General features: G+C 38.2%; 1 protein-coding gene across 1 annotated transcript in view; it reads left to right on the forward strand.

Moving 5' to 3' along the window:
• Nucleotides 1-377: 377 nt before the first annotated feature.
• LOC147328068 (alpha-1,6-mannosylglycoprotein 6-beta-N-acetylglucosaminyltransferase B-like) overlaps nucleotides 378-23793 on the forward strand; it is a 112561-nt gene continuing 89145 nt past the window's right edge. Inside the window, exons 1-2 of the mRNA XM_086296198.1 lie at nucleotides 378-885; nucleotides 4493-4605. Coding sequence (XP_086152324.1) covers nucleotides 818-885; nucleotides 4493-4605 — 181 coding nt within the window. The 5' untranslated portion in view covers nucleotides 378-817. The remainder of the gene's footprint in view (nucleotides 886-4492; nucleotides 4606-23793) is intronic.

Raw genomic sequence — 23793 nt, forward strand, 5'->3', positions numbered from 1 at the left:
TCCAAATCTAAAGGGAAATAAATAAATAAATGAATAAATTCTTATTTTCTTCTATATTTACTTACATTTATACTTCTAGTTAATAGTTTCTTTGTGTTTGTAGACCCTTTCAGAATATAATTAGGCAACATTAGTGTCTGTTTGTGAAGGACTGTGATTGTAAGTAATTTGCAATTTGGATGTTTGACATTCGCGCTTGGATTTTTCTTCTTTTAGTGTTTTTCCCCACTGTTAGAATCGGTTGCTCGTTGGCGGGGCTATTATTTTGAAAAGATTAGCCGGACGTTCAGCACTTCACCTGAGCCAGCTCGCCTCGTGAGAGCTGAACTGTAAGACCGGCTGGCTGGTTGGCCACACTCGCGCTGGGTGCGCTGCGAAGTTAAATCGACTACGAAGCTGTCTCTCCTCTTTTAAAACCAAGAGAGCGAGCGAATATACCGACCGACAAACAAACATCTTCCCTCACATGTTTTATCAAACGCCATTTTTTGTGCGTTTTTTCTTTTTTTTTCTTTTTTGGTGAAGGACTCCAGAGCTTCGGCGCAACCCGCGGCGACTTCTCCTTCACCGTGCTCGCCTGGAGACGGAATATAACGCTTTAATGACATTTTCACTCCCGGATAAAGAAGCTCACTGAATGAAACTTTAGACTTTTTCTTCTGGATAGGTGAAGAAGCTCCGCTGTTTATTTTTCTATCTGTAGAAAAGGCGTGTTGTGCTGTGGACCGCTGTATGGGACGCACTTAAAAATGGTCGGTCACCTCAAGTTCCAGGTCGGGAGGTTAACAACGATGTCAGGACTCGCTGGTTTTGGAAAATGATTGCTGGCAGCACCGACGCTAAAATAATGGTCAGAAGATGTCTAGTAACGTTCAAACCGTTCAGGTGAGAACAAAGAGCTGACACAGTTTTCTTATAGCCTCCAGCATCGTGTGCATTCCCCCCTCGCTGCGTTTATGTTTAGCATGCAGTTTTATTTTTTGCTTGTTTTGTTTTTTGCTTTGTTTTTCTGACTGACTCAACTTCTGGCTGCACAGAGTTGCGAAGCCCTGAAAAATACAGTAATTCGGCAATGTGCACATGGAGGGCAGGGAAGGAGTGCATACATGTGTTGTCACTCATCAAAACACCCACACACCAGATGTTCCTCCTATCAATTCCACCTAAATCCATATGGATAAAGACTGTAAATGTTGATAGAAGGTCTGCACTATTTGCAAACCGTGCTCTCACTTGCTGTAGTTTCATATTGCGTGGATCGCTGATCTACACCTGTGTGGCTCTGTTGCATTGGACAGGATTCCTTACATATGAATAAAAGAGTTTATACTCAACTGAGTAGATCTGTCAGCCCTTCCTATTCAATTTTCTCTGATAGTGGCAGATTTTAAATCCTTAAGGTAATCCTTCCCCCTCCCTACAATTTGCCTTATACCCAGTTTCCATTGCTGAAAGTGTTACATGTATGTAGTAGGGTAAGGGAGCAAAGCTGTGCAATCTTTGAAAAAAAAAAAAAAGGGGTGGGGGTAGTAGGATGGGGGTGGGGTGATGGTTACATTCATGTTGCATGGAATTACTTCACCTGCCATCTACTCGGTAGATCAAGCATTAACTCAGAAACACATTCAGCTAAGCAGCTTTGTGATAAAGCCACACTAACCTCGACAGCACAGACAATGAGCGCTTGTTGCAGATTTGTGTAGTATCACATTTGAAATTATGCCAGATTCCATTATGTTTTTCCCTTAAAAAGCAGGTTGGTGAGATGAAGGTTCCCAGGGTCAATGCACAGATCCCCGAAAAAGCACAATAGTTGCAGTACATTAACCTTAAGTGATACCCCAAGGCTCAAGCCAAAAAAAAAAGTGCCAAAATGATACATGTGGAAACATAACCTCCAGTGAATTTTTATATGGTTCCGTTTCTGTGTATTAACTCCACAAATTAAGAGTCATTATGAGAATTTAGGCTCATTTAGGTGCCAGGAAAAGTTTCCTGGAAAACACCACAAGTAACACCTATTCCCTACCATGCCTGGTAGAAATTCTCTCCCTTCAAAATCATCTACCTAGAGGCAAAATCTGATAAGTATATTTGTGAGGAAGCCAGTTAACTGATAGCACATCTCTCCCTCTGATCCAATTATAAGGAGCAGAACATTCACTTTAAGCCTGTTAATTAAAGCCTCGTCAGGCAGGACCGGGGCATAATCCTCTCATATCACCCACCTAATGCCACTTCGCAAAAACGGCTAAACGATAAGAGAGGAAACGTTTGCCCTAGGACAGCATTAGACCAGCCTCTGCACTCCCGCGTGAGCTGAAAATCTCTTTTTCTCTTTCCATTAGCCTGTTTCTTACAAACATCGCTGCCTTTGCCTCATCCTCTGCACACTCACACACACAAAATATTCCTGCATCTGGGATAAATTATAAAGAAAAGATAAAGTGGATTAAAAAAAACAAACAACCTTTGTGTTTAGCTATAAAAAAAAAATTGTCTCTGAGTTAACCCCTTTATCTTTTCCAAACTGTCACTGATAATCACTTTAAAGTGTTGTTGAATAACCTGCTTTTGGCGCCAGAAAATAACGCTGAGAAGGAGGATTGGGAAGGCTCATGTCAAAATGTACTTGTGCACAAATTACTGTGTGTGTGTCCTGCGCTGTAAATAATTGAATTCAACCGTATAGCAGCTTGTATTTGGTGCAACCCATTAAACTCAAGCTACGATCAATATGACTTTTTCAGTTTTAGTGTGTTCTTGTGTTCAAGAAGGATGGAAAAAAAAGTTTCTCAAAGAAGAGAAGCTTTGCTGGATTATACCTGATTGCATTTTCTGTGACTCAGGACAGGACACACTGGCTCTATCTTGAAGTCCGAGTCGCTCCAGTGGCTTGCCAAACCGCCAAGCTGTACACTTAACAAATTATTCGACATCATCTCTATCCCTTTTGATTAGATCAGCTCAGCAAATGTTCTTTTAAGTGGTCGTTCCTCCTCAGTGTTGATAGTAATTTGTTTCCTCAATATTAAGAGGTTTAATTCAGAAACTGGTGTGACAGGAGCTGCTTACCATTTCTGGAAGTGCTGTCAGATTTTATAGTGGGCCAGGCATTCATGTAAACAACTCATGCCTGGCTCTGGAGGAAAAGCAAATATAAATTATTCATATATTTGTTTTCTTCTACCACTTTAAGTTCTGTCCAAAAATTTTATTTGTGTGAATTGCCATAGTGATATTACAAAATCATGCATTTTAAGATGGGTATAATTTGTATGGTTAAAGAATTTACCCCCCAAAATATACATGATTTAGAAATATGGCTTAAGTTGCTGAATTAACTGCTGTTTATTTTATTTTTGTTTATTGTCACTTAACCCAGTTTTTAGGGGGGGGGGGGGGGTCCCCATTTGTGGAGGTTATCAGTGGAGCAACATTTTAAAAGTAGGGCTCGACTTGTTAGGCACAGAGGCTGACTGTTATTTTGTCCAGTGAATCAAAATCACTGACGGCCTTTCCTCGCTTCTTCCCCCAAAGACTCAGCATAATGAGATAACCTCTGATCCATATACACTGAAGAGAGTAACTTAACTAGGACAAGAATTATACAGACACCAAAGACCTGATTTTTAAACTCTCTTAAGCCAGCGATTGCATTCTCTCATGGTCGTCTAACCAGGCAGAACCGACACAGATCCTCACTTTCTTTTCCCCTCTGTTTTATGGTGACATTTTAAACATCTGATATTTGCCACAAAACAACGTTTTATGACAGAGGGCTGGCTGATGCCACTTTTTGTTTCAAAGACTTTAGTTAGCATTACACTTTCTTACCCGTTTTTAGCAACGTAATGCTTTTGGCTCCATTCTTCCTTCTTGATGCCTTTTTGCCCTCTCTCCCTGTGCACACCTTTCACATTGCATTAATAATCACTTGCTTTTTTTTTGCTTTTTTTTTTGCCCGCACTTAGCAACACATTATTTTGGCAGTTGTTCTTGATGTGTGCCAAGCAGTAATGTCACAACACTAGTTTGTTTCAAGTGCCCTTTGGCTTCGAGAGTCTTCTCTTCTATGTGCGATCACTGCTCCGTTTGTGCTCTGCCTTCTGGAACTTCTTCCTTTTTTTTTTTGACTCTGTTCATGTCTCTTCTCCACATTTTCTCCCATCCTCTCATCTTTCTATTTTCCTCCTTTTTTTTGCTGTCAATCATTTTATTCAACTAAAACGTGTCTTCTGTAATTGTTGGCATTTTCATCTGTGTACAATCCTACTTTTTCTTTTCATGCTTTACACCTTTCATCATTTTTCCATTGTGTGGCTTAAAAATCTCCCTCTCTTATTTCTCTTTCTATTATTATATTATAATTATTATATTATATTCCAACTACTTTCCCACAATATCAATTTACCTGCCCATCTTGATAAATATGCTTTTCCTGTCTTAACTCCCCTTTTATCCTTTCCCCTCTCCTCCCACTGTGTTGCAGGATATTCGTGGTGGGAATAGGCTTCTTCAGCCTGTGTTTTCTAATGACCTCTCTGGGGGGGCAGTTCTCAGCAAAGAGACTGGGGGACTCCCCCTTTACCATCCGCACAGAAGGTAATGACATGTTTTGTGTGTGACAATGAGAGCCCGCTTGCAAGTATATGTGTGTAAAAGCTCTTCCTCTGAATTAAAATGTTTCATGTTTTAAAATTGGTATACTGCATAGAAATCATGAGGAGAAATTCAAATACCACTGCACAACCAGTGAAATTGTGAAACATTACACCAGTGTGACCTTTAGTGGGAAAGCTGCTGCTTTTTTACTTTAAAGACTCAGAATTCATCGAAAGCTGCAGTGGTTGGATTAAGATCTTTATTTCAAAAAACAGAAGAAGAACCTTGGTGTCTCCACACCTTTGCACACAACAGTACACTTGAAATGAATCTTAATCCCATTAAAACACATATAATATGTACAGTGGCAGAAACAATAGAATAGAATTCGCATCATTTTAATGTCTCTATGGGACATTTTGCTTTACAGGTTATATGCCAATACAGTATGTACATGGATCCATGTTTGCACACATGCATATGGTAAAACCCAACACTGGATCTAAATGCACACAAACTGTAAGGGAGAGGATTGAAAAACAAGAGCAGGACAAATGACTCTCTGAATCTGTTAAATCTGGAACTATATGTGTAAAGACTGCTGAGTGTCTGATAGACTGGTTTGTGCAGTTGACAGGACCATCATTTCTACTTTACTGTTTGTTTATATTAAGAATATCAAACCAGCAAAATATAGAAAATTAACTTGAAAAATAATAAAACATCTTCATCAATGCATGCCTGTATTAAAACTTCTTCATATAAACTGGATATTTTTACCCCTCTGAGGGCCGACCACACACCCTGTCATCTGTTCCAAGTTCCTGGACACCAGAGCAGCAGCTATTACCCCACACAACACCTCACCTCTACTCTCATCCCATCCTCAGCATGTCTTTCTGCCTACTTCATAAATGCCGCAGTGTTGCCTTTCATCTTTCTCTCCACTGGATGTTTTTCATGTTACTGAGCTGGTTTGTAGAGCTAAGGACTCCACCTGTCTCCTGGACACTATGCCAAAAACCTTGGCCAAGATATCAACAAGTCTTTAGAAATTAGACTGGTACCCTCAGCTCTCAAATAGCTGCTGTTTGCTCCATTGTTAAAAAACCTTACTTGAACCCTGATAACCAAAGTCAAACCTTCCGTTCATGAGTAAAATCCTGGAAAGAGAAGCTGCTTCCCAACGCCACAAACTCTTTGAACCCTTGGATTCTGACACACAGCACTAAGACTGCTCTCGTCAAGATTACAAATCACATCCTCTTTGCTGCAGACCCACATCAGCATCCCCATTCTCCTGGACTTTTCAGCAGCTTTTGGCAGTCTCTTATTCTATCCTCCTTGACTCTGTCCAACTATGTTCACCTCACAGATGTAGCGCTCTCCTGATTTCAGGATATCTTGCTGACAGGAGAGATCATGTCACCTGGATGTTCCTTGTCTAGTACAGTCAGGCAATGTCTCCCAAGAATCTGTGCTGTGACCTCTTCTTTTCATCATTTACCGCCACCATCCACTATTTTGAGCTGAGGTTCCACTACTATGCTGATGATACACAGTTAAATCTCAGCATTAAACACTCCAGTCAGCACCTTCCTCTGATCCTTATCAGGTTCTGGGAAACATCAAAATCTGAATGTCAACCAACTTTGTCAAGTTGAACAACAATAAAATCGAACTGTCAGTTGTTGTTTCTAAGCCATCGTCCTGAAAGTGGCTGATCATGGCCTTAATGTGAATATATTCTTCATTTCACCATCTCCAGATGTTTGCAACCTGGATGTTGTTCTGGACTCCACTCTCTAATTCTCATCACATATCAAATCTGTCTCTAAATCCACCTTCGACCATCTGAAAAACATCTCCAGACTTTGGCCTTGACTCCCAGACACAGCAGCTGAAACCCTCATTTATGCCATGTCCATGCTCCACAAAATCTATTGGACCTTCTGTTCCCCTAAACCCCATCTCAGACTCTGTGTTCACATGTTAAAGTCCTTCTCTCCATTCCCTCACACCAGGCTGTGGTCCTTTGGGACAGAGCCTCCAGCACTGTTGCTCCCACTCTCTGCAACATGTTCCTCCCTGAGTTCTGCAACACACTCAAAAAGCATTTGAAATGTCACCTACTCACTAAAGCCTTTGGCTGTTGACTCTTTAAAAAAAATGGTCTAAAGCAGCGGTCCCCAACCTTTTTTGCGCCACGGACCGGTTTATGCCCGACAATATTTTCACAGACCGGCCTTTAAGGTGTCGCGGATAAATACAACAAAATAAAACTAGTACCGGTACCGAAAAAAAGAAGATTTATTCATAACACACGTGAAAAGACCCAGGAAAACCGAGTTAACGATAAAAACGATAACAAAATAACGCTGAAAACCGATAAAAACCCTGAAAACCATCCATTTCACACCTGAGCCTCAACTCTCGCGGCCCGGTACCAAACGACTCACGGACCGGTACCGGTCCGAGGCCCGGGGGTTGGGGACCGCTGGTCTAAAGTAACCTTGGATTTCTTGAAATGCGCTATATAAATCTAAGCTATTATCATTATTACTGTTACGAGTTAAATCCTTAAATTTGACTCCACACATCACTTTGGCTGCTTCACTTACACTGCGTAGACACCAAGCTGTTGTCCAGCAAAGCCAAAACTCAACAATGAAATGTCTTAAATAAGCCTGCCAGCAATATCACATGAACAGGAGCGTAGGTTGACCACCACTGGTAAGGCAGAAAAAGAGAGAGTGTCATTGCAATCTCCTGCTGTCCAAGGTGTGAAGATAGAAAGTCAGAGTTCATTTTCTGGAGGCCAGCTACTTCCCACTACTGCTAGAGTTAAAATAAGAAACGCTGTGTCCTGAGGACATTTCCACATGTGTGTAGCATGTGTGTATGCTGTGCAGTAGTCAAAGCTTGCCGTGTGTCAGTTTGCGTGGGTGTGAGAGCAAGTTAAAGACGAAGCAAGAGTGTTCCTGTAAGTGTGAATCACTCAGGTGTTGGTGTGTGTGAGTGTGCAGTCTGTCAGAGAGAAAGATGAAGCAGTGAAAATGGAAACAGAAAATAGTGAGTTTAAATGAATGCAGAGAAACTGAAGCGTATTAAAGCTCAGGAGCACAGTGTGTGAGAGAGATAATGGGACAGAGGGAAAGGGGTCATTTGGGATTACTTTGCTTGTGATAAATTGAGATTACTTTGTTTGTGTGATAAATTGGGATTAATGCGTTTGTGTCAGTGTTTCTTAGCAAAATGTACTTGATTACTCAACCGCTCATGCACTGCAGCCTGCAAAGACATTTGGACCAAGCTCATTAAAAACTTGGTGTCCAGCTGCACTTACCCATAGCAGTTAACATTGTCTGTGTTTGATGGCATGGTTAAATGTATTTGTTTGTACCCACTGTGTACTTTAAATGTCTTTTTGTTTATCTATGCACAAAAAATGTCCCTATCTCTGTTATCCACTTTGCCCGGCAACATTTGTTTGTGTGTATGCCTTACTGTTTCACCTCCACTTCTGCCTTTTTGTGTGTCTCTGTGGTCTGCTGCCTCACACTGTTTTTGCTGATTTTCCGCTTTCTGTGTATTTGTGTGTGTTTGTGATGAGCCGGCAGGAAATTGGCTGTTAAATGGGGCGACAGTAGCAGTGTGGGACAAAATTGAAACCAGAGAGACTGAGAGCCCAATCCATCTGCTCTCTGTGAAATCAACCCCCTTAAAACAACTGGCCCTTTCATTAAGCCTCTACTCACCACCTGCAGAGCAGTAGACACATGCACACACACACACACACACACACACACACACACACACACACACACACACACACACACACACACACACACACAGAGTTGCACTCTTCTGCCAGTTCGTACATGTGACAACCTGCAATGTGACCAAATGAAAAATTATCTTCTTTTGCGGTTGAGGAACACCAAAGCAATTGCTTACAAAGCTTCGACATCTTTAAGAGTTCTGAGCAAATGTCTGTCCTCCTCCAGAACATCTTATGTACGTAAATGCGCGTTCCAACTTCTTATCTGGTGCGCGTCTTTTATTTTGACAGCGAATGCGCACCTGCGGACCACTTATGTGCAGCCCTGCTTATAAGGCTTGGTGTAGACTTCTGCAGGGAATCTTTGTAAAGGCTACAAAGATACCTGTAGAGCCTGATAGCGTTGCCTGGGTTCATGGTTGTGCTGGTGCATTTGGTGTTAATTATTGTGTATTTGTTCCTCAAACTTTGCCACTTCTTTGTGCTTTTCCTCACATCCATTCCGGTTTTGGCAATCTTCCTCCAGGAATTTGCTCCTTATATTGATGCTATGATTATTATTCCTTATTCCACACTGAGACAATGATTGTCATTCTCTCAATGACAAATTCCAAAACTGTGACAACAAAGTAGCTGCAATGTGCAGGAGGAATCGGCAGTACTAAGCACTCCCATCACAATAGCTGCGTCGACCTGTACTTACATTTCTAGGGAGACTCATGTCAGATTATGGAGTAGGGTTTCAAAGAAATTTGTGGTAACGATGCAGCTATGGCACAGATCTCCCAACTGAAGCACAAATCCCCAGTAAACTGTCAACAGATGATTGAGTTGTCATCTAAAAGGACATCTCTCCATAGAAAATTTATTTAGCTGTAGAAAATGAATGCTAGTCCTGTGAGATCACAGAACAGGATATTCGTAGGCCAAATGCTTCTATGCTTCTTGTTTTTTCCTCCATATTACAGTTTTTTACAGACGCTAGGACACATTTCTCAATACTTAGGTCGCGTTTGCAAAACTCCTCACACAGTGAGCATAACAGAAGTCTATGTGGGCTAAACTGAGGATCAGTTATCATTGTTTTGGCACAAAATGCATTCAATGACTACATCTCTCAAATTTCATGAATTATCTTCTCACTCAGACACAACAACTGCCAAAAATCTTTGTACGGACAGGACATTTTGCATGTGCTTACATACTGTTTTCAAAACTGTTAAACTTATGGCCAAAACAATAACACAATGCAAAACTTGAAAAGACAGCAAAATTCAACAACAATATTTTATTGAAACATATTTTAAATCTAAAAATGCAGTTTAACCAGCCACAGCTTATTCTCATTGTAGATGAACATCTACACAGGTGTTACTCCTTCAATTTTTCAACTCCTTCAATTCTGGCAGCCAGAAGATTCTTTCCTAGGTGTATTGCCCTAGATGACATAAGATGTGATGTGGATGAGAACATGTGGCCAAATGGAGAAGACCGAGTAGATTAGCATTACTATTGTATGTGTATCAGTGGATGGTGTGTATACAAATTCTTGTATTTTGGGATTACTTAGTGCAAAAAAATAAAAAAATACATAAACAAATATTAACGAATTCTGCATGATGTCTGATTCATTCCAGTAACATATATTGAAATTATAAACAGAGATGTGTCCTTGTTTTACACAAGAAAACACTGTGTAATGCTACATGTTGTTAGTGTTTTTTAGGTCATTGTTTTGTGGGTGACAAAGTGTGTTTGTCGGCTGTCAACCTTTGCTAGTGTTCTGGAAGAATGAGGTTATTTGAGACCTGAATGAAGTGTTTTGGTAGTTGTAGTGCATTTTGAATGTGAAATGAACTGCTTTGCCAAGCTGACGGTCAGTTAGGAGGATTGTGTGAAGAGTTTTGCAAAAGTGACCTAAGTATTGAGAAATGTGTCCTAGCGTCTGTAAAAAACTGTAATGTTAAAGTGGCCACTGCACACAGTTAAGGAGGAGAATCATTTTTGGAATAGAAAAGTAAAAATTTTACGATTAGCATAATATTGCTTTTAAAAGCTTTGAATTGAGCATTTCAAAACCGAAGGTTCATTTTGTGAAGCAAATGCTATCATTCGCTTAAGTGCTATTTTGTAGAGCTATAATCAGCAGCAGTAGCCCATAGAAACATAATTAGCTTTGTTTTTTATTTAGATGCTTTTCTATTTTTACTTTAGTACTTGATAATAATAAAGCAATTTTACAGCTTGACAATAATACAGCTGAGATACAAGTTATAGGTTTAAAATTTCAGAGAGAAAAAAGAGAAACTGGCCACAAAATGAAGTGTGTTTTAGTTGTCTTTATAATTTTTCCTCAATCGATGGGCTCAATTCTCTCAGCAGAAAAGTCACTCTCACCACTCTTTATGAACAAAACAGTTAGGGCATTTTTCATAACACAGACTCACCTGTGCAAAAGGCACTCAAACAATCAAAAACCTTTTTTCACATTTGTCAAAACATGAATAGTCAGTCAGTCACTTCAACTCTGCGACAAATGAAAAGAAACCTTTCACCACCCTTAAAAGACTGAACCATCAAAATGTTTCGTTTTTTAAAAATCCAAAAGAGTTCTTTAAAAAATGTGGGTTTCAGAAGCAAAATGAAATGTAAAGGAATTTTTAAAAAATCTTTAAAGCGGTTCATTTGTGAACGTCTTAATGACCTCTTCTGTCCTGTGCCAGGAATAGTTATTGGAGAAGAAAAGGTTTTGGTGATGACCCTTATCCCTGTACTAAGTTTAAATAAAGTTGTACCTTATTATGTTTTTAAATGCACAAATGCAAAATACTTAATCTAATCTCTTAAATAATTATAACAACAATGGCAATAATAATAGTAATAATAATAAAAAAAATTTTTAAATTATTTTATAAATGTTTTTTTTTATTTTTATAAATTAATCTTCAACATAAGTTTCTTTATTCACAAGTCACAAAGACAGTGGTGGCAGATTATTTAAAATGATATTTTGTTGACATGGCAACAGTACACAGATGGTTGCTGGATGGTTGCTGAGTTGCCTACTAACTATCACATGTAGCGTTACTTCCATTATGTTAGCTTTAAGTGTTTATATAACATTAGCAATTGCAAACATTTCAGCCTTTGGAACGCAGCTGATTTGAAAACGGTGCTGCACGTCCTGTTTTGCTGTGGTGGTGTCTTTATAATTTTTTCCAGTATATGGTATACTGGTACACAGAAGGAACAGGGTCAACAGAGGCTGGTTACAGGTGTTGTTACCAGGAAAAACAGTATGTTAAAAGCAAAAGATTTAGAGAATAGTTAGTCTGTCTCAATACTGTTGATCAATGCCAGGTGTCTCAAATAAAATTGTAACAGGTATTTCAGGATAACAGAGCAAAGTCCTTCCAGAAGTCTTACTGCAGATACAATAGCCATCCTCTTCTACATGTAGGTTGTTGTTTTTCCTGGCATGTTTAGCTTCTGCTTGTAGGTGACTGTGGCTTCTGTCAGTACTGGAAAAATTGCAATCTTGGTTGATAGGGTATCTATGGTAATAAATGAAAATGAGTACCGCTTTGTTTCAGAATTTTTGTTGGTATTGTAAGTATCAGTTGTGCAGACATTCCTATGTCAAACACACACATACACATGTCTGAAAATAATTACTTTACTTCATCAAGGGCAAGAGGTTTGTTTCTTTCAAAGGTCATGATGGGAACCGCATCATACGCAGGTGACAGTGTGTGCTAAAAAAGACTAGAATGTGGAAAAAACTAATGTCCTTCAGAGCTCACAGCAATTGTTAAGTCGTTTCTTTTGCCTCAGTATTCATATATTCCACTTTAACTGTCATTGTGTATAAGCCTCTTTTCTTTCAGTGTTTGGGATGTCTGAGTCAGGTGCTGTCATCTCATTTTAATAGTCAACCATGACGTGATGACTGCATTCCATCAGAAGTATACACGGGGCTTTTCTTTATATAAATCAAATTTATAGGATTTCATATCACACTGTGGCATAGTCATTTTTATAGAGATTTCAGTTTGCTGTTTATACACAATAACAGACAAATTTGTGTAAGGCTTTGTCACCTTAGTGGGAGCTACGCTGATAGTTATTGTTTGGGTATTAGCTGCATTTCGTTGCCACCTCTAGCTTCTGTGGATTATCGGCTTCCACTGGATGTTCAGACTACAGGGTTTTCGCTCAAATCCCCATTTCTCCTCAATGACTCATCAAGAGCTGCGAGCCGGATATGGAGAGGTAGGGGGCTCAATAGTGAAAATGCGGAGGATGAGGGAGGTGTCAGAAGAATAGATACTGCACGTGCTTGACTCTCTGATATGGCAAAAGAATTAGATCTTTCAAGGTTACATTGCTCACCAAAGAGAACGAGAAGGAAAAACAGGGTGAAAAGGGTACGTAAACACATGCTTGGTTGCAATCACTAGACACGGGGAACATTTAGCTTTATCATAGTCCCTCCCTGTGGAGTTTGTTCATACATTACATTACAAAAATGACCCATGACAGTCTCTTTACCCTGAGTATGTTTTTGGATACAATGTTTCCACACTGTTTAGATGAGACCCTAATGGAACAGATAATATAACGGTAGATTTTCTGCCTTGGTTTTACATTTTGTGGCTTTACCATCTGCCTGTTTGAAACTGTTATCATTCAAATACCAGAAATTATAGGCTGTATGGAATAGAACAGTTATTGACGAGAGCAGAAGGCTCTGTTTGGAAATGATGCTGTGCTTAGACCCAAGCAGCGGCCGAGACTAATGGTTGCTTGAATCGCATTAAATTGAGTTTTGTGATGTTCGTCTCAAAGTTTCCATGCCATCAGCTATAAGGACTCATGCTAGTGTGACACATGCTCAGAAAATATTTTTATTTGTGCCCTACAAGAATTGCAGTGTCAAATTTACACTAAAAGCAACTGCAACGTGCATGCATATACACTTTGATGATTATGAAGTGTATTATTTAATGTATACATATATTTCAGTTAAATCAGCATGCAGTATAGTAGGTACCAGTCAAGCATATCACCCCCCCTCGTGTAATTTTTTTTCCCACACTGGATGTTCATTTCCATCATACGCTCCCTGCAGTTATGTTTCCTTCTCATCGCTTCATGTCGAACAAATCTGGCATGACAATCTTTCGCATGTCGCTGGTGCTAGGTGCAGCGGAGGAGTCACTTGGGGAGTACACTTTGTCAGTGCACACATAGCCTGTGGTGTTTGAACGGACTGTGGAAGTGTGTGGGTTTAGGGTTTGTGAATCTGTCTCGGTAACACCATCCATGTAGGTACAAAGTTCTAAAAAAATAAAATGATCTGGAAGTGATTAAATGTTTAAGGTAATAATAATAATAATAATAATAATGATGATAATATAATATATTTAATAATATGTTGATTGTAATAGCACTTTAAAATAATGTTATACTTTTAAGCATTAGTAAGTGCTTAATTTGTCATTTATATATCATTCGTCCTCCTTAGTTTGTCATTTGTCATACAGATACATTTATTCATCTGTTACTGTTACACCATGTACTGCTATCACTGCTACTACATCACTGCTAGTAATAATAATCATAATCACAGTCATAATGATATATTTGTATTTATAAATGGTATACTAAGAAGGAGTAATGTTATATAAATGATGAATTAGGCACTGTTACTAATTATTAATAATGCTTAATAGTGTGACATTATTGTAAAGCGCTACCCTAAAGTCCAAAAATAGACAACTTTCCCTTTACCATTGCCTTTGTCCATTAAATTCAAACTCATCATTTATTTATATCAAATACATACAAATACATAAATTATACCTTAAAAACTAATTAATGACAGCCATTGGAGATTTTGGTGTACTTCAGCATTGAACTGATTTTTTTAACCATCATCTATAAAAGCTAAGAAAAGTTGTTTATTCCTTAAGTCTGTGCCACAGAGGCTGGAAGTGCAAAATTGTTTTCCCCAATATTTATGGGAAACATGCCAAGATATTAATGTAAAGTAATAGTCAAATACATCTTTTCAGTTTGACCTTTAAGTACAATATGTTGGTAATTGGGCAGCGCTATTTAGAATCTAAATACCATCTGCATTCATAACTGTCCTTACCAACTTTGTTTCCCCTTTCTACAAACTTCAGGTCATTCACAGTGGTAGTTCTTTTTTAGCCCATTCCTAACACCAATACATATTAATGGAAAACCTTATCCAATTTCCAAGTAAAGAGGGCCATTGTTCTGATCTAAGTGCTATTACCCTGCTATAAATGAGAAATTTCTCCAAAGCACATTATATTATGGTTATGTCCCAGGGAAGGTTACTCTGCAGCAATATGCTGCTTCAATTACCCAGGATGCATCAAGCTTTGTCTACAGGCCGCTAGCTCATCATTTCCTCTGTCATAAGCTGGTTATTTTCCCCAGGTCCTGATAGTGTCATACTCAAGTGTGCTCATGCTTTCTTTCCGCAGATACGCAGCGATGGTGCAAAGCAACAGGCCCTGTCGCCTGACAGTTTGGGAAAGCTACTGATTGTATTATGTCTGTGTTGACAAAAAGGCAGCTGTGTTTGTCTGGCGTCTTTACTGGTCTTGGCTGATAAAGCTATGAAAGCATACCAAGCATGACTTGAGATTACTCTTACCTCAAGCCACTTATTTTTTCCATTTCACTTTTCTCACCTCATCTCATATTTTGCCGTCAGACGTGACTATATTAAGCATCCAGTCTGAGACTGAATAATAGCCAGATGTCACTTTTTTTGTTTCTTCAGCTCACTTCTGTATGTTCCTTTGCCTGCTTTTTCAATAATGGTAGTAAATTAAAATTGACATCTTTCTTTGCAGAGCTTCTCAAAATCTGCTAGAAAAAAATGTGAATGCATAGCCAGTCAGAACACAAGCCCTGCAACATTTACATCATGTACAGTACCCCCAGCCTCCTCTGTTGTCGTTGTACATGTTGAAATCAATTTCCCTGATATGCTGGAAACAGTAATATATGGGCAACGGCAGATGCCAGTAATAGAATGAACAAATCATTACTATTCTAGACTCGTGCATTCAGTGGCAAATAAAGTTAAGGCTTTAATGTTGGGAAAGACTGAGATTTTTCATTCTTGCTGTTTGTAGACAAATTAAAACATGCAGTAGTACTGCCAAGATCATCAAGTGATAACATTCAAGTTGTCACTTGAAACACTGTGTTAAATGGGAAATGAGAAGTTTTAAGAATAATTTTTACCATAACATCAGACAGCATAAAATGCAACATGTCTCAAATATAAACCCAAATAAGAACTTTAATAAACTCCCTAAATATTGTCCTTTCTACAAAGTTATGCCCATACATCCAGTTGTTCCTCCAGAGTTTGCTCTAAAATGGGTTTACATGCCATACTACAATTGTATTTACAAAAATACAGAAAAACAAAAATGTCCTGGTGAAATTAGATGGAAAGCAAAACTAACGGTTAACTCTGCTTGGCTCTGCTTGTTTGTTTTACTGTGTGCCATATGCCTGTTTGATTTGCATCATTTGCTGCATTCACAGTGCAGCTTTGTTTCATCTTTGGCTCTCTGTCCTTTTCTTTCTAGAACTCCTGTTGTGTTTTTAGTTATTTGTGCTGGCACATAGTTTGCCGCATGTATTGTCAGTGTAAGAATACAGCATTCATTTTTTAAATTTGACAAACTCAGCATACACAGTATGTATACTGTGGTTTGTTTATGTTCATGTAGTTTCATTGCTTGTTTCTTAAACCACTTTCACTGACCCATGAAGCATTCAACATTCATCAGCCTCTTTATTAGTTACACCCTTCTAGTACTGGGTTCAGCCACCATTTGTTTTCAGAACGACCTTAATTCTTTGTTGCATACGGTAGATTCATAAAGGTGCTTAAAGACTTGCTGCACATTTATCATTGCTACTCATTCATGTTGTGAGGTTCCCATTCCACCTGATGCTTTACCTAATTATTGGATTAAATGGCATCCGGTGTGCTCTTCTGCAGCTATAACAAGTCTCCTTTCATGTTTGACATGTTGTACATTGAAAGATGCTCTTCTGCTGGATGTTAAGAGTGCTTTCCCTTTCAGTTATGGTTGTTTTCCTATCAGCTCTGAACATTCTCCTCTGACTTCCAGAATCAACAAAGCATTTTGCCCAGAGAACTGCCACTCACTGGATATTTTCTCTTTTTTGATTATTCTCTGCAAACCCTAAAAATGGTTGTGCTGAAAAATCCTAGTAGATCAACTCAAATACTCCGAGCAGCACAAACAACAATGCCACACTCAACATCACTTTTATTACTTTTCTTTCCCACAATGTTCGGTTTTGACTTGGTTTGGGTGGGTCATCTTGATCATGTCTACATGCCTAATTGCACTGATATGTTGCCACATAACTCACTGTTCACTTGGTCAACTGTTTATTATTACATGAATAAACAGTTGACCAAGTCTAACTTACATATTGTAGTTTTATCGTTGTTGTTAAAAAGCACAATAGACAAACCATCACTAAATGTAAATGAATAAATTATGTTTCCAGTGCATGTGCGTACTAATTCACTCCATATTACTTTGTATGAGATGTATTTAATAAATTTGTTGTGTATTTATTTTTGCTCCTGTATGTACTTTATTCATTTAATCCTATAATATAAAGCCAGGAGAGAAAAGTGAATAGGCACTCTGAATTTCATAACAGACCAAACAGGTCAAACTCACCTTATGTGTGTGTTTGTGCGCCTGTATGGCTGTGCCAGTGTGTGCAGGCACTGTCTGCTGCAGTGAGACAGATTAACTGTGTCTGAGCTGAGCTGTAAAGCTGTGCTAAAATAAATGGAGAATCATTGGTGAAAGACCAAACGAGGAGGCAAGAAGATGCTTTTATATATAAATATATGCCTGAAAGCTAAAATAAGATGCATTTATACTAAAGAGAAAAACGCATAAATCCTGACTGACTCATCATACAGTCATTTAAAATTGCAGACAAGCTTTCTGCATTTCTCTTTTCTTCTGTGTATAATCATGTGACAGCAATAATGACCCCAGCAGGGTTGATATTAGATGCTGCATACACATCTGTCAGGACTGTGTCACATAATGTCACCAAGCTGCTGACGTTTGCTGCCAGTCTTGTCATGCACACAGACTCAGAAAAAGATCCCTGATTTATGTTTCATCAACATCAGTGTTCTTCAGGTTAACTCTTTTGTGCAGAGGTGTACCTGTTTCTTTTCAGGCCAGCAGAAAGACGTTTGTTTAGATGTTTAATTCTTCTCTTTTAAGGTTTGCACTCAAGTTGTGCCTTATTACTGTATTTTTTTTAAAGATAAGTAACTGAACTTACCCAGTTTTCTGGCTGCATGAAAAGTTATTTGCAAGGAAAACCCTTAGAACAAAATGTTATGTATTATCAGGCATAACGTGGAATATTTGAATTTTAGTACTTTTTTTAGAGGCTAACATGTGCCCCTGATTATGATGCAGGTTTTTTTAAATACAGTATGAATAAAGTTAAACATTTCAGTTATTGTTTGCCATTCACTTAATGGTAACACACAACACTTCAGTGTTTTACCTAAACATGCATGCTTTCTGCTGACAGCTTCTGTTTAGAAGCTTATTGAGCTGATCTGATGGCGCATGTGTTATACTGCCAAGCCTTGGGCTCTTTCTCTCTCCGGAAAAGTTTAAATGGCATTACCTGTCAGCTCGAATGATAGGCCCCATCTGTTTCTCAGTAAATAAAAGATGTGTCAGAGCACAACAGTAAAAGCAATTTCTAAAAGGTTTTCCCAAATCTCTCATTCTTTGTTTCATGTCATGTAACATTCACTAGATTTGTCTGCTGAGAAATGCATCACATTTGAATGAGAACAGCTTGAACAAGTGCATCCATTTTTTTCTGTCAGAAATGCTCACCTTACAGTCGACGCGGCTGCGTACAGCTGCTTTCCTGGGATTTACAAGTGAAAGCACATGTTTAAGCTTCATTTCAAGCGCAAGTAGAATCGCAGTCACAGAGGCAAAGAATGAATCAAAGGCTACATATAGAGTTTTCACTTATGATGAAACTCACCTATTGTTTGTGTACCGTGGAGCGCATTTCAGCAATTCCAGCATTGACAGAGAGATATAGCATTTTGTCCGTTGTAACTTTTCTTTGATATGTTATCCGGACATAAAAACACCATGTATGAATCACTAGTTAAACCTGATAAAAGCTGCTTAACGAGTTGTTTTTTTCTTTTCCACAAGATAAGGGTAATAAAAGCTTTCTTTGTCACAGGTGCTACTTCACAACAGCCTTCTTTATTTACCTATTCCAGATTGCTGATTCTTATTCCAATAGATGAGACAAAATACCATACTAATTTATGTCATGAGGCCAATAAATTTAAAATACAGTGTATTAATTATGAAAATAGTAAAAAAGCATGTTTGCCATCTACAGCACAGTTTAAACCTGTCTGCAGGAACAAACCTTGACTATGTATTTCATTGTTGGGTTGATTTTTGGGACAGGACATACAACATCTTTGACATTGTGGTGTTTCCCACACATTTCTATTTAGTATTCTTTGAGTGCCATATCTGTGCCGTATAATCTTCTGTTAATGTAGCTGCCCTGCCAAAAAGTTATGGAAAGAACTGGCACACCTACTCCTTGGAGAGTGTACATAGATATAAACAGACTATCCAGACAGTTATTAGCTCACAAGGCATACAAATTAGAAGTTTTAAGTGGAACGTCCTGTGCAGAATTGCCCACTGCAAATGCATGGATGATTACACGGGGAGAAAATTTGGCTCTTGATCTCTTCTTTTGCAGCATGGAAGATGCTGTCCTCTTTAAACAGAACGATGTTATTTTTACCCCTGTTGTACAGTGTGTATAGATTATGTCTAATTGTGCAATGAATTGGATATGTATGGGAGCATGCATGTGGGTATCTTTGTCCAAACTGAAATCTTTTTATTTGCCTTGGAAGATCAGGTTGAATTAATCCATTCTGAATGATCACTCTCATTTATTTAAGTGTTTGTGCCCATAACGAGGCTATGAGTTTACTAAGATTGAAATGTGTGCAAGCATCTGGTGGGTTGGAAATCTGGGAATACGCACATTTTTTATGATTTTCAATTTCAACATATATAAAGGACATAGCATATCTATAAGCACCAACTCAGTGCTCTCTTTCTCTGGCTCACACACAGCAAACTATACCCACAAGCTCAGCTGAGCTCAGACAATTTAACAAATCAATGCAGAAAATTGCCTCCAGCCCCACAGCACAGCTTTGTGCAAATAAAATCCATGTTACATTCAGATCTAGAATAAATGTTCACAGCAATTACATGTTTTTTGCATTTACATTTAAATGCACCCAGATGTAGAGCAGTTAGTTCATCTTTCTCTTTAATCCCTTGGGCTTGTTTTGCCACTGTAAAGTATTGATCCATTTAAGTGTAACCAACCCCTTGTTCATGTTGTCTGTAGTTTTTTCCCACTTTAATTTATACATGACTCCCTCTAACTACCTTGTTCATACAGAAGAAAGGTTCCTGTTACATTGTAATTACTGTTGTGTAGTATTCGCACAAAGTACATTTTTCTGCTGTCTTGTTAGATGATTTTAATATTAAAGTGAGATGTCCAGCTATCATGGGATTCCTCATGCCCATGTATTTTGTGTTTCTTCTGCTTAATAAAGAAATAAATGCTCGCAAAAAGTGCCACGGCCTGTACTGGAGCTAAATGTCCACTGTCTACAACTGAGCAGATCAATACATAGTATCCTTTGGACCAATCAGTGTCACTGCTGTCAGTGACAAGACATTATCAGAGATAAAGCAGTACTGTGTGTAAACACATTGTCATTTGTTGGACACAGCCTGGGTGTGAAAAGAATAAGTAGTCTCTTTTTGACACTAATACATTGACAGTAGTTTTTCTTTAAGCACTTTCTTAAGTGCTAAAGGTTTATAGTTTTTCTAGTTTCACAAAGCAGTGTCTTTAAAATAAAATAAGCAAAGTTGTTATATTGTCGTTATATATATATATATTGTTTTATGTAAATCATGCTAAAATTGACTTAAATTTGCCTGCATTCTTTTAAAAAACAAAACAAAACAAAACAGAGAGAACAGTTCAATTCAGTTTGATTTATACAGTCCCAACAGTCACCTAAGGATTCTTGTTATTTTAAGGTAACTTTGTCTGTCTCTGTCTGGTTCCAGCTTTTTCAAAATTGGGGTAGTACATTTCAAAAGGCTAAGGCTTAATTTGACTAATTTAAAAGCCACCAGTGTCAAAAATAAAGAAAACATGAAATGGTCTTGCTCTAACTTTGTCTTTTTGTGCTTTTTGTCACAGTTCAAGTTAAAATTGATTTTATTGGCATTACAAGACATCAGTGTTGTTCCATCAGAGAAAGCAACAGAAGCAGTATGTGTCCATCGAAGTCTAAAACCTGATCAGGATCTCTATTTGTTGCAAACAGTTCTCTGTCATAAAGCTTCTTCCTGTTTGCATCTAGCATTTAAAATACTGCCATGTTGTGGCTATAGTTAGTTATTGTCTCTGGATGCAGTATTAACTCTGCTTGACTCCAATTCCATTAAAGTCTATAAGCCAGTGTTCTCACATTTCTGTGTCCCGTTACCATAAACTGGAGATTGTTCAGCTCTCCAGCAGCTCGTGTTTGCACATTACGGATGAAGCTCTGGTCTTTAATGAGAAATTAATCGGATTCCAGCATGCTAGACAAGTTGTCACTTGCCCTTTAGAAACATGTATGTATAAATAATCATATTAAATATACCATACACAAATAATTTGTTTGTGACCTTCATATTTAAACACAAAAAACACAACAAGCATTGTCTAGTCACTGTCATCAATATTTCAGGAGAACGTCATTCCAGCACAGTACTAGTAATAAATCATAAGTTAGCCATGCTAGTGTGATTTTAATGTGTTTTTTACAGGCATGGTGTTGTGATCCATATTTTGTGCCTTTACGTGGATGTGAATATAGTGTGCATGTCTTTCTACAATGGGGCAACTCGTCTCACTCAGTCCTCTAAGTGGCCAGTAATGTTTGTCAGAACAACACAAACTGACAAACATTTTGAGTCTCCCTAAAGTGCAAGTCGTCTTTGTATCACTATCTGAAGAGTACAATACAGTGTTTTAAGTAAATGAAAGGTAATGCAATTAAGGGGAGACGACAGAGCCACAGCTGCAAACAGAAGCTCACTGAAGCTGACAGGACTGTCAGATTAAGCTGTAAGAGAGACCAATCAGAGCCTGAGCTTTAGTATACACATGTGTTGATTTGTGAGTATTTGGGTGCATGAGAGACAGAGACAGAGCATGCAGATGCAACAGCATACTACCGATTACACAACACTGTCAACACCGAACAGAGATAAGGCTTGTCTTAGTCGACTTGAACACACACCTATTAGCGCCTCTGTCAGTTGGCCTAGTTTCTTCCATTCATTGGGCACTGTGGTTTTTTTAAATATGGTTTTTAGTCTCTTCTGTTTCCTAACTACACTCACTAAGTTTGTGGTTCATTCTACCATTTAGAGATATCATTTCAATTTTGATTTTAATTCAGTTTATCAAATTGTACATCTGATTCAATAAACTATTCTTTTGTGATTTTGTGTACACCTTAGAAGGACTCAACACATTGTTTGGACTATATAGCTAAGCTGCCATATAATTTTTACAAGAAAATACTATAGCACATACAGGAACAAATGGCATTTCAGGAAACTTAACACATTGTATTATATATATACAATGTTTGTCAGAATGAGGTGGAAAAAGATTTGAGTTCTGTCAGTGATGCATAAAATTGTAATAAAAGTCTTTAATTATTTAATGCAGCTTTTGAGAGTAACAAGCTGCTGTTAGACATGTTTCCTGAAAATTTAAACAGTGCCCTTTGTTTTCTGATTTGAACGTCTTGAGGAAAAAAAGTGTAGTGTTTTAATATTCCGTCCGTGATCAAGTTTACACTTGCAAAAAGCAAATCCAGCAAAAAATGTGCTTTTCAATGCAGAAAAGCTATGTGTTACTTACAAGATATAAGCCAGCAAAAAAGATTTATTTATTTTAAGGTTTATTATCTACTGTGTGATCTTTATCAGGATGGTGACTGGAGAGTTGGGGCTGGTTTTTAAGGCCAACTGAATTTTTTTTTTGTCTTGTTAAGCGTTGTTTTCCCAAGGTCTTTGCCATCTGAATGTATATTGCATGTATCATTCCATCAGAGAAGCAGACTTTTGATTCAATAACAAGCCTTCTCCTCTTTAGTCCTTAGGATGCATCTTCCATGTTTCCAAAATGAATTTCAGATTTCTATTTGTCTAACCAAAGTACCTTTTTAAATGAGCTTTGGCCCAGATAAGGGCAAAAATGCTTCACTTGTACTCCTTCTTTGCACGATAGGGACTTAACCTGCATTTGTGGACACAGTGAACTGTGTTCATAGATAATGACTTCTGGAAGTGTTCCTGAATCTGGCCTGTTTTTAATGCAATGCAACCTGAGGACCCAAAGATCACTGGCATCTAATATTGTTTTGTATTTTCTTTCTTTTTGACATTGGCCCTTGTGTACAGACGTTTCTTCAGATTCACAGAATTTTAATTCAAAGTCTTATAGTCTTATACGCAGCAATGATACTGACCCGTTGCCAGTTAATCTAATTAGTTGCAAGGCGTTCCTCCAGCTTTTTCTTTTTAGTGCTAATTACTTTTCCAACATCGCAATTTTTTTTAATATGTCTTGCTGACATCAAATTCAAAATGAGCTAATATTTTTGATGAAATAATGAAGTTTGAACAAAAATGTGAGTTTATGAAATTTGAAAATCATTGTATTCTTTTTTTTTTTTATCTAGATTTTACACAGCATCCCATCTTTGTTGTATTTCAGTACTGTAGCACAGTCATTGGCTTAGCCTTCAGCTAAAAACTTTTTGCAGTGTACATCTAATCTGCCTCCAGCCCAGCTGTTTAGTTCTACTGTAAACATTTGTATATCCCCAGTTTGCAAGTCATCCTCCCAGTATCACAAGGCCAGATGTCCATTCTGGCTCCAAGCGTGGTCTTGTCGTTCCTCTCTCACACACAGTTTCACCAGTCCCTTGCTTCATTACCTGTGAGTCAGAGTAAATAACAGGATGAGTGAATGTGCCAGGGCTCTGGAGTGTGCCATTATGCAAAAAAGAGAGCAGCTTCTGCCAAAGCTCCCAGCTCAGAGCAAAGCCTTGACAGATGCTAATTTATCTGCTGAAGGCTGAATTAGAGGCAAACATT

Source organism: Aulonocara sp. 'chitande type north' Nkhata Bay, linkage group LG6 (assembly GCF_057382095.1).
Source record: "Aulonocara sp. 'chitande type north' Nkhata Bay isolate Kocher_YH1m ecotype deep benthic linkage group LG6, A_spYH_male_GT1.1, whole genome shotgun sequence".
Classification (NCBI taxonomy): Eukaryota; Metazoa; Chordata; class Actinopteri; order Cichliformes; family Cichlidae; genus Aulonocara; species Aulonocara sp. 'chitande type north' Nkhata Bay.